This window comes from Talpa occidentalis, unplaced genomic scaffold, assembly GCF_014898055.3.
Source record: "Talpa occidentalis isolate TD23 unplaced genomic scaffold, MPIMG_talOcc4v2.1 talOcc4.10, whole genome shotgun sequence".
Lineage (NCBI taxonomy): Eukaryota > Metazoa > Chordata > Mammalia > Eulipotyphla > Talpidae > Talpa > Talpa occidentalis.
Genome location: NW_023600993.1, coordinates 1,551,561 through 1,562,175, shown reverse-complemented (window position 1 = coordinate 1,562,175; position 10,615 = coordinate 1,551,561). Strand labels below are relative to the sequence as shown.

At 63.5% G+C, this 10,615-nt stretch overlaps 1 protein-coding gene across 7 annotated transcripts in view; it reads right to left on the bottom strand.

The window, feature by feature from the left end:
* Window positions 1-7,315: 7,315 nt before the first annotated feature.
* The window catches only part of LOC119254937 (contactin-4), a 470,837-nt gene continuing 467,537 nt past the window's right edge, over window positions 7,316-10,615 (bottom strand). For all 7 annotated transcript variants that reach the window (XM_054694293.1, XM_054694319.1, XM_054694281.1 and 4 more), the window contains 2 exons: window positions 9,714-9,846; window positions 7,316-9,611 (listed from right to left, as the gene is read on the bottom strand). In XM_054694293.1, coding sequence (XP_054550268.1) covers window positions 9,746-9,846 — 101 coding nt within the window. In that variant the 3' untranslated portion in view covers window positions 7,316-9,611; window positions 9,714-9,745. The remainder of the gene's footprint in view (window positions 9,612-9,713; window positions 9,847-10,615) is intronic.

Sequence of the window (10,615 nt, the reverse complement as noted above, 5' to 3'; positions counted from 1 at the left end):
GCCCTCCGCGCGATGTGGGTTGGGGTCGGCGCGGGGCTGCGGCCTTCCCTCCCGCGTGGTGGGCCCCTCCTGACGTCCATCCTTCTGCTCCTCGGCCGACTGCCCGCCTGCGTGCTCCGCAGCATCAGGGCTTCTTCCCGAGCTGGGGGCCTAGAGCGCTCCAGGCCTGGGTTCTCACCCACCCGTCAGCCATGTCCTCGCTGGCCTGGGGACCATCCCGCGAGAGCCTGTGCAGCCGGGGCGGGGGAGCCACCAGGGTCCACTGCAGGCCCAGCCAGCTGGTCCCTGGTGCATCATGGGCTGGGTCGTGGCCAGGATGGCGCTGAGGGGCAGGTGGACTGGATGGAGCCATCTGACCTCTAACACAGCCTCTCGCCCCCTTGACCTGCTGCCTGCGGGTCCAAGGGTGACCAGTGACCCTCGCAGCCCCCACGCCCTGCCAGGGGGGCAGCAGCCTTATAAAGAGCCAGCGCGCGCACCTGCGGTCGCGTGACGACACCCCCACACCATCTGCAGACCAGCGAGGGCGGCTCCGCACCAGTAAAGGCTTTATAGCCAAAACAGGCCCCGAGCTGCACGGGGCTGCAGGGGGCAGTCCGCAGGCCCCCGAGGCAGGCCGGTGATTTTGGGGATACATTCAGTTTTCTCTCCCGTGAAGCCCTCACAAGCGGATGAACCAGCTGGGGACAGGCGGCGGGACTGGGAAGGGCCCGCGACACTCAGCAAGGCGGCCGCTCTACAGCGTGCAATGTGGGTGTCTGGGGTGACCACGTGCCGGCCACGAGCCCAGTGGGGGGCACTGAGGCTGGCAGAGTTGAGAGGAAGCAGGCCCGGTGGGGAGCTGCACTCTGGGTTGTCTGGATTTGAGCTGTCACCCCCCCACCGCCCCCCAGAGGGACGTGGAGTGCGGCCTCAGCAGCACTAAACCCTCTGCCCCTCCCCATGGAAGGTCTTAACGCCGCCCCTCCTTTCCCGAGCGAGCCCCAGAGGTGTCTCGTCATAGCCGAGGTGGGGAAGAGACGCCAGCTTAAGAGCTGATGGTGGACGCGCGTGGCTTGTGAATTAAAGTCAAGTCAGGTGCAAAATCACAACTCGGGGCAGACAAGCTGGTTTCAGAAGCGGCACACGCTAAACGCCGGCTCAGGGTCGCGCTTGCTGCTCACGCTGCGGCGCTTCCTTTACCAAGAGCAAAAACGACAGCGAAAGAAACGGCAGAGAAACGTGAAGAAGCGGAAGTTCTCTACCGGCGTCTAAGGAAGGCCGCTCTGTCTTACAGGAAGCGGGTTCCAGCCAAGTGGGAATCGAAGTCATCAATTACGTGCACGAGCCCGGGCTCGAGATCCGGGAGGAAACGGTGTTCTGACGGCCCTGCTCAGCGGGACCTGGGTGCCGACGCGGGCCTGGCTTCTCGCCCAGCGCTGTCCGGACTCCTGACCCCTCGATGCAGCTGCGGGCACTACACCCAGATGTCACTCCTAAAACTTTGGGTGCTTTGCTGAACTCTCCTCCCTCCCTGGGGGCGATGGATGGATCTGACCAGCCTGCCAGGTCTTGTGCTGCGCAGGGCGAGCGTTCCCTCCCGCCACCTTCGTGATTCCCATAACTGAGCTGAGAAACATCTTTGGTGCAAGAGACTGCTTTAAGGCTGGTTCCAGCGCCCTCCCCCGGGGAGTCCCGGTTTGCCTGCTGAACTCAACCCGCATCCCCGGGGGAGGGCATCCGTGTGCTGGCCAGGCGTGTCAGCTGGGATCGGCGCATGGGAGCCTGCTGCCTGTCTTTCTCCTGAGTTCTAAGATACTTTTCCCTTCAAAAGGCGCATGCGTGAGGCGGAGGGTGGGAGGAGGCAGAGGTGTCATCTCAGGCCCCACGGCTGACCCCTGCGGCGCTGGAGACAGCCTGCCTCACAGAGAGTGCGGGTCCTGCATGGCCCCGGCAGTGCGGCAGGTCCTGCTGGGGGCTGTACCTCAAGGGGCAGCCTTGCTGTTCAGGAGGGCCGAGAGAGGCCTTGAGCGGAGCTGGGTGGAGAAGGGTATTGCGCTGGTCAAGAAGGGACATTTGTTGGCCAAGACTTGAGAGCAGCTTACGGAAGTTAGGGTCTCCCTCCCTCTCGGATCTGCGGGTGCCCAGGGTGGCCAGCGACCCCTCTTCTGAGTTCACATCTAGACGGGGCCTCTGTGATGGGTCTGTGGTGCCTGCAGACCCGGGAGCGTGTCTGGGCGGGAGGAGCAGATGGACCTGGAGTGGCCGGGGCTCTGGGGAGGGTCCTCTGTGTGCTCCAGGAGTCCCTTCGGTCCGGGCTGACGCCAAAGGTCAGCCAGATCCTGGGGCTGTTCTGAGAACCACCAGAGCCTCAGGCGCTCAGCCCAGGACAGAGGCGCGCAGCTGCTAACACTGTGACTCCCGTGCATGGGGCAGAGTTTGGTGTCCCTGGGGTCCTATGCTGGAAGCCCCCCGTGGGGCCTGTTAGCAGGTGGGGGCCTGGAGGTGATCAGACACTTGGTGGGGCTCACCCTGGGGCAGTGCCTGTGACGGTCTCCCCCATGTGAGAACATATGAGAAGAGGCAGACGGCCCTGCACACCCAACCTCACACCTCCAGCCTGTAGAGCTGGGGAGGGACGCCCTTGGGCTGACCCTCCAGCACGGCCCTGCCCAGGGTGCAGCGACTTCACCAGGGCCCAGCTGGGGCCTCCCCTGTCTCCTAGGAGGTGCAGGGCAGCAAGAGGATGACCCCAGGCCGCTTGCAGGGGCGCCCCCAGTCTCCGGGGCAGGCCCTGGGGTGCTGGGCTCACCCCTGTTCCCGCACGCTTGGACACAGCTGCCCTGGGTCCCGCTCGCCTCTGTCAAAGCAGAGCCCGGAAACCTGGAGAGTGGGTCAGCTCCACCAAGGGGCTGGGAGGGGTGACTCTTGGGGGGACCAGGCCACCCCTCTGGGGCTGTGCTCCCTGCAGGGCTGTGGCCTTGACCTCACGCCCTGGGCCTCAGGCGACGCTTCCGCCCCCTCCGGGGCGCGCGTGCCCAGGTCAGGCACGCAGGCCGCCCAGGCCCGGGCTTGGTTGCGGGGCCCATGCGCAGACTTTGGGGACCCAAACCCCACCGGCCTCGTCCGGGAAGCCTCCACGCATGGTGGGTCCTGCCTCAGGGCTCCCTGCTGGGCCTCGGCCCTCCGTGGGGTTCTGCCGCGGGAGCCGCCGGCCACACCTCGGCCGTGGGAGTCCCGAACCCCAGCCCTGGGGGCGGCGCGTGCCCCGAGAAGGCAGAGGCGCTCTCAGGGCCCCGCAACCGCCCCGCGCCCCGCAGCGGCCGCGCCACCGGGCCAGGAGACCGGCGGGGACGGGAGCGCCGGCCTCGGGGGCGCCCTGGGCGTGCGGCGGGGCTGCGAGGCCGCAGGGGCTGCGCTCGGGGCGGCCGGACCCTGCCGTCAGGCCGTGGGAGCGCGGGCAGCGCGGGGAGGCCCCGGCTCTCCACGGGGGGCGCGTCCCTTCCCGGGGCGCGGGCGGCGCGCTGGACCCGCGGCGGGCGGAGGGCAGGGCGGGCGCGCGGGGCGGGCAGGGGGGCGCCGGGCGGGCGGGAGGGGGGGGGGGCGGCGGGAGCCCGAGCTTCGCCCGCCCAGCGGCGCAGACGCCACCGCCCCCCGGGCCGCAGCGGGACGGCGCCCCCTCTGCAGGCCCCCGCCGCCCGCCTCCCTGCCGGCCGCCGCCCCCGCAGCGCCCCCGCCGCGCCCCCAGCGGCCCGCGCCCTCCCGGGGCAGGACTCGAGCGCGGCCGCCCCCGCCCGGCCCCGCGCGCTCCTGGGCGACGAGGACCCCGGCCGCCCCCCAACGCGCGCTCCCCCCGCCCTCCCCCCGCGCCCCGCGGCCGCCCCCCCCCCCCCCACTGCCCCCCCCCGCGCGCCCCGAGCTCCCCCGCGCCGCGGACTCACGGCTGCCGCGCCCTGGGCCTCGCCTCCGCCACCCGCTGCTCCTGCGACCCCACAGTCCCCGCTCTGACACGCAGCGCCCAGGGGTCAGAGTTCAAAGGTTGCAAGCCCCTTAAAGGGCCAGCGTCCCTCTCGCCGCGTGGCCCCCCTCCCCTCCGCCCCGGGGCCACGGGCAGCCCCCAGGGGCGCCCCGTCTCTCCCCCCAGGGCGGGGCGCTGAGCTGGGCGAGGAGCTGGGGCGCGTGGTGCTGAAGAGCACAGCCCCTTCCCAGGGGAGACCCGCGCCCCATCACTGCGCTCTCGGGGCGCTCCGCTCTTCGGAGCCCCGCTCTGCCCCCTGACAGAGCCCTCAGCCCTCCCGCCCCCCTCCCCGCCGCCCTCCCCGCCCCCTCCCCGCCGCCCTCCCGCCGCCCCGTGGCCAGGCCGGGCTTGACACCGCCATGGCCGGTCCCGCGTCGGACACGCCACACGGGCCCACGGGGCACACCCGGCGGGCTCCGGCCTGCGGACAGCGGATGCGGCAGACAGACGGGCAGCGCCTGGGGGGGGGGCGCACCTGGGTGGGCTGCTGGAGGGGCTCGGGGCCCTGGGGCTCCCCTCCCTTCTCTTCCCTTCCCGAGGGGCAGCAGCCCCCCAGCCAGCCATCACCCGTCACCCACGACCACCTGCCGCCTGCTGGCTGTCCAGCGGCCACCTACCACCCACCACCGTCACTGCCCGCAGTGCACCGCCATCTCTCCGTCAGTCTGCCCAGCTGTCACGGACCTGCGGGGGTGTCTAACCTTTGGGGGGGCTGGAGTCACAAGCACCCACATCTGAGTCCCCGGCCTCCTGGTCAGTGGCGTGACCAGACACCCTTTGACCTCACAGTCTCTCCCGGTGTCACACAGGGATACCCTCGGGCAGCGAAGCTGTGTCATTCCCAGCGCCCACGTCCCGCTTGTGACCACCACACCTGCTGGCCCGGGCTGCCCCGGTCCAGTCTGGCTCACAGTGGCTGGGGGCGTCGTCTCCTCCTGTGATGGGGGCTCGCGTTCAGCTGGCGACACCAACCCTGCGTGCAAACAGGGCAGCCACAAGGCCTTGCTCCTCCCACGGGAGTCCAGGTTGCCAGACCTGAGCCCAACAGCCCTGCTGTCCTGCCTCACCCTCCTGCTGCTGCTACCCGCCCGCCTGCCTCTGTCAATGCCCATCTCCAGGAGGGTGGCCCCAGCCCCTCCTGCTTGCTTGGGGCTGTGCCCCAGGTGTGGCCTCTTGGTCTCCGCCTTGCAGACAGAAAGGCCAGGAGCCGCTTCTCCTGCTGAGCTTGCAGCCCCGCCCGCTTCCTGTTAACACCCAGCGTACATGTTTCCCGCATCCTCCGTTCTCCCCTAACAGCACATAGCACCTGCTCGGCCCATTTGGCAGCAGGGGAGAGGCCCTCCAGGCAGGTCGGACGCCTGGCTGGCAGTGGGACTCCACCCTGGCAGGGGCGGGCAGGGGTCACGAGGATGCCTGGATGCCGCCTCCAGCCTTGTTAGGGAGGGGGGGCAGGGCGTGGGCCACTTGCTTGGGGGCCACAGTCAAGCCCACGGCCTGAGGTGCATCTGCCTGCGAGGGGGACACGCCCCCTGGCTGGGCCCCGGTTCCGGAGCAGACACTGTGGTGCTGACGAGGGGCCTGGAGGCCCCAGGAACAGATGGAAACAGAGGCAGGCTCTGCGTTAGGACCCGACTACGTAACTTCTTTTGTCAATATTAACACTGACGTGAAATATTTTGATTTTATTTGCTTTATTATTAAAGCCATTGAATATTGGCATTTCCATCAAGACACCGAGTGTTAGATGAAGACCAAAGGGCGCCAGCTGAGCCTCGGCCCTTCCGGGCTCAGGGAAGCACCACATTCTACCCCCGGCTATGGCCTTGAGAACACGAGCCCTGGCTAACGGAACAGTCACCGTTTGTGGAGGATGCACCCCAGGGCTGGGGCCTCCTGCCAGCGGGTGCAGCTGCCGGGGCGGTGGGTGCAAGTCTCGATCTGCTGGGCTGCGTGTCTTTGCAAGGCTGTCCCTCAAATCCCGCTGCCTGGGCAGAGGCCTGTTCTAATTGTCAGCACAGGAAAACACAATCGATCCTTGATTACCTGCGCCAGCGGAGGAGAAAGCAGCATCGACGATCTGACACAGCCCTCCCGTCACCTGGCTCGGTCCTTCACCCTCAAGTGCTGCAGAGATGACGTGACGTTTCAGGAGCTCGCTGTGCGCCATTCATGTGCCTTTTAGAATTCCTCATTCTTTGAGCAGCTCTGCAGAGGGGGAGGCTGATGGGGGCGGCCAAGACAAGGTTAATCAGGCTTGGACACGGCTCCTCAGGTGTAAACGATCAACAATCTGACAGCTGGAACAGCCCGATCGTCTCACCCCACCGTAAATGCTCATTGGCGGCTCCTGCCTCCAGAATGAAAGCAATCCCAGCTCACCTGAGAAACGAGAGCTCTCACCCGTGTCTTCTGCCCCCAGGAAAGGTGCCGTGTTGTATAGAGGGTGTGTGGGTGCCATAAAAACTTGGGTGCACTGAGAGTCCAATGATCTGGAAAAACAGAGCGTCCTTCTATATGGTTAAATCACAGGTGGTCACACGGCAGAGAGAGAGAGAGCACGTACCTGAGGAGATGCCGCAAGGACAGCTCCCGGGATGCGCACGAAGCCCCAGGCGGCCGTCCCTCCAGGGGTGTGCTCACCTGAGCAGGGCGGGGAACTCCCCTCGCGGGCTATGCAGAATGGCGGCTTTGAGCGCCCTGTACCCGGGGTCCCAGCCCCTGGAAACCTCAGCGTGTCCAAGGGTTTTCCTTGAACACACTCCCCCCACGCATGCAGGTTGTGATGCGCGATCAAGGTGTCTGGCTGTGGCCTGGGTTGGCCCAGCCAGACTCTCCTAGGAGTCCGCGCGTTGAACAGACTGGTGTTAACACTGGAAACCGCCGGGTCGCCGTCCAAAAGCACCGGGAACATCCTCGCCAGAGCCCGCGTCCTGGCGGCTCAGGGGTCTGTCTCTTGCACTCACCGAAGCCCCACACTCAGGCTTCCGGCACAGGGGCCTGCGCTGAGCCACCCCTTTGTCTGTCTCGGGAGCCGAGTCAGAGTTGCTGTCACAGGGGACCCACCTGCAACAGCCAGGGAAGCCGACTCCCGACCACGGGGGCCGACGGGGCACTTCCTACAAAGCCTTCAGCTCGCCAGCCCAGCTTGTCCAGGGCCTCCTCTATCCCACAGGGGAGCTGGGAGAGGGAAGGACTTTTCCAGGCCCAAGTTAGAAGCCAGGCCTCCCGCCGCTTCCCACCAGGTCACAGCGAGAGAGCCTTCCCCGCCGGGTCCCGTCCGGCACACAGCGGGCAACTGATGCAGATGCTACTTCAAAGACCCCTTCAATCAATTGATCAATGAGTATTTATTGCAAGGCACTGTGCTAGGCACTGTGGAGAGTACATGGAAGATAAGACCAACACCCCTGCCCTCCAGGAGCTTACAGTCTAGGCGGGAAGACAGGCGTACATGTCAGGACGTTACGTAACAGTACAGGCGTTAAGGTAAATGCAAGGTAACAGTACAAGAGCTTCCGACTGCGGTCCCTGATCGGTCACCGAGTGTGTGGCTGGACAGGCTGGCAGCTCTGTCAGGAGGGCCATCACCAAGGACAGGGCGGGGTCAGCTGGCTGGAGCGACCCTAGACAGGGGGTCCCGGGGAGGGCAGCCACGTGACAAGGCACAGAGGTGAGGGGGAAGCAGGCAGGGTCAGGCTGGGGCTCAGGCTGGGCACAGAGCCCAGGCGGTTACTAGACTGAGGAGGACATTCAAGGCTCGGCTGAGATTTTATCCTCCCCGTGACTCGGGAGAGAGGAAACCTTCACGCAACAGATCGACTTAGACTCAGTATACTTAGACTGAGCTCACCAAGAGGACATACTCAGGTCTGATTTTGGGGATGTTTGCCTGTGGCTTTTACCCTCCCTGCTTCCCAAGAGGACCGGAAGTGGCTGTGGTGGTCTGTGCCCGGGTCAGCTCTGGGCAGACGTCACGGGCAGGGACTCCTCGTCCCCCCCTATTTAACTCCTCGTCAAGTGAGAACTGACAGATTCACGGTGAGCTAACCAGGCACCTGGCAGGCAGGCAGGACAAATGCTCCCGGAAGACGAGTGTCTTTACAAATGACAGAATATTTATTAACAATACCTTAAAAAAAGAGTACATCGGCTAGACCGCTGGCGGACAGCATTTACACCGGGGTGGGAACTACTGGGTGTCGTGGTTTGTTTTTTTTTTTCCATTCATTTTATTATTTTGTTGATTTTTTTTTTTGCATGTGATTTTTTCAGTTTTGTTTTACTGTAACATAGAAGTAACCATATCAAACTAAGAAAGGAACACAGCTTGAAATACTGACAATATTTTTCCACTCACCACCCTAGTAGCTCTTACACAAGTGGGTCCTGATTTCGACTTTATTGGAAAAACGTCGCTAGACCGTCGAAGAGTTCACTTAGATGATCTGTAAGCAAAAGCGACAAATTGCAGGCAGATTCGAGCTCTCTGAGAAAGAAGAGAAGGCGGCATGTTTACATGAAAATCCGCATAGAAAATTTCATTGCCTTGGAGATGCACCGCTCGCCAGTGCCCGCTTACAAAACCTCCCTGTGGTAACAAATAGCGCTGCTCGAAAGAACACAGGTTCGTTGATATTGTCGTTTTCCAATGTGTGATTTTTAAGACTTAGAAGGTAAAGCTTAAAAAGCAACTAGGTTACCTATTGCAAAACAGGAGGATCGTCGAGATACCATACAACTGTACTAAAGATGTTTTATAGTCATGGAAAAAATTCCTTAGCTGCAACTATTTGCTGAAATTCGAGAAATCTGCCCACGTCCATACACGATTCTGATTCCGAAGGAGGGCTCTATTACTCACGCTGCACGTGCTGTACAGAAGAAGGCGTGGGAAGGGAGGGGGACCCCGTCAACAGAGAATGACCCTCGCGTGACACGTACATTCCAATCAGAGACACTCAGAGACAGTAAAACCATCTCTTCTCCGAGAGACCTGCTGGCTAGTGTCGCTTGGTCTCTGTCGCTATGGGCCGGGCCACGTCTGAGCCCATGTCGGAGACAATGCAGACAGGTCACCGTGGTGGAGGGGAGTCTTGCGGGCCCGTGCCGAGGCCAGGGAGGGGCCCCCTGGGCCTGAGTTCAGGCTTCGAGGGCGCAGCCATTCCCAACCACCTCAGGTGGTGCTGAGCACCTGAATCCCCACAGGCCGGACACAGGCCGCACGGCTCACAGGCGCTGGGCCAGCGCCCGCTCCGTCCAGAGCGTCCCACACCGGCCGTGTCTTCCGCTGCCCGCCCCAGTAACTCAGCACGCTGCCCGCCTCGGCCTGGTGCCCGTCCACCTCTGTCCTTACAGGAGACATCTCCAGCAGCGATTGTGGGGTGGCTGCCCATAGCATTGTACAGCAGAGGAGAAAATGAATATCTACATTTCATGTTAACTTTAAAAAATTCTATAAAACACTAAATATATAATAAAAAATATGCATATAAGGACATATGTAAACTGCTTTGGTAACATCGTGTTCCAGATGTCTTCAGTGCATCGCAGAGTCTCCGAAGGGACACCAGACAAAGCTAGGTCTGCTCTGAGGAAGTACTGTGTAGCGCCATTCCTAAAGAAACGAAAAACATTTTTCCCCAGTAATAAGACGTACCCGAGTGACAGCATCGCTTAGGACTGGGCGTCCCCGAAACCGCCAGCTCGCGTTGCTTACATGACAACAGCAAGTCCTCCCGACGGCGATCGTCACAAGCTGGACCTGGCTGTGAGGGAGATCATGATGGTGCTGATGGCCGACAGCGTGCAGGCGTGGGGGGCGGACGGCCCGGCCCCCCGCGCGTAGGCGTCTGCAAGAGAGCACAGGCCTCAGCAGCCCCCCGGGAACCCGCCCGGCGGGCACCTGGGAGACACCCCCCCCCAGCACGGAACACCCCCGGGCTCCTGGCGGCCTGAGGACAGACGCTCTGCCAGCGACGCAGAAGCAGAAGTCTCTCCTCCCTGGGAACCCCCTGGCACTGCGTGGGGCCCAGGGCGACGGGACTCGGCATCTTACGAACACCCAGGGGTCTCGGGCACGGCTGTGACACCATGGGAAGGGGGGCCCTGGGGCCCAGACGAGGAGGGGAGCTGAGGTCACCCCGCGGCGCACGGCTGAGTTGGCGCCCCAGGTCTAAGTGGGCCCTTTCCTTCCCGATGGACACGCTCCGGCCTTGCCCGACGTTTTCCCGCGGGCCTGTGTGTTCACAGCGAGCGGCCACCAGCTGTCGCTTGGGGCTCCTTCCAGACTGGATGATCTTTGATAACAAAATGGAGACTCGCGGGGGGCCTCTCGCCGACGTACACCGCTATCGCCGCCGGGGTGTGGTTTTGAGTGAATGAAGCCGAAGTAGTATGAGGTCAGAGGGAACAAAGTGAGGTAAATCCACCCCAAATCAAGCCCCTCCCGCTGGGTGCTGTGGTCTAGGGATTATTTCCACCTCTGCCCGTAAATCGGCTTCCCTTTCAGCAGGAGTTAGAGCCTTTACTCCGGCAAGGCGCGGATCCCGAGCACAAGCACGCCTCCAGCGCGCCCACGCGAGCCCGTCTGGGGCGCGTCACTCCTGAGTTGGGAGCCTG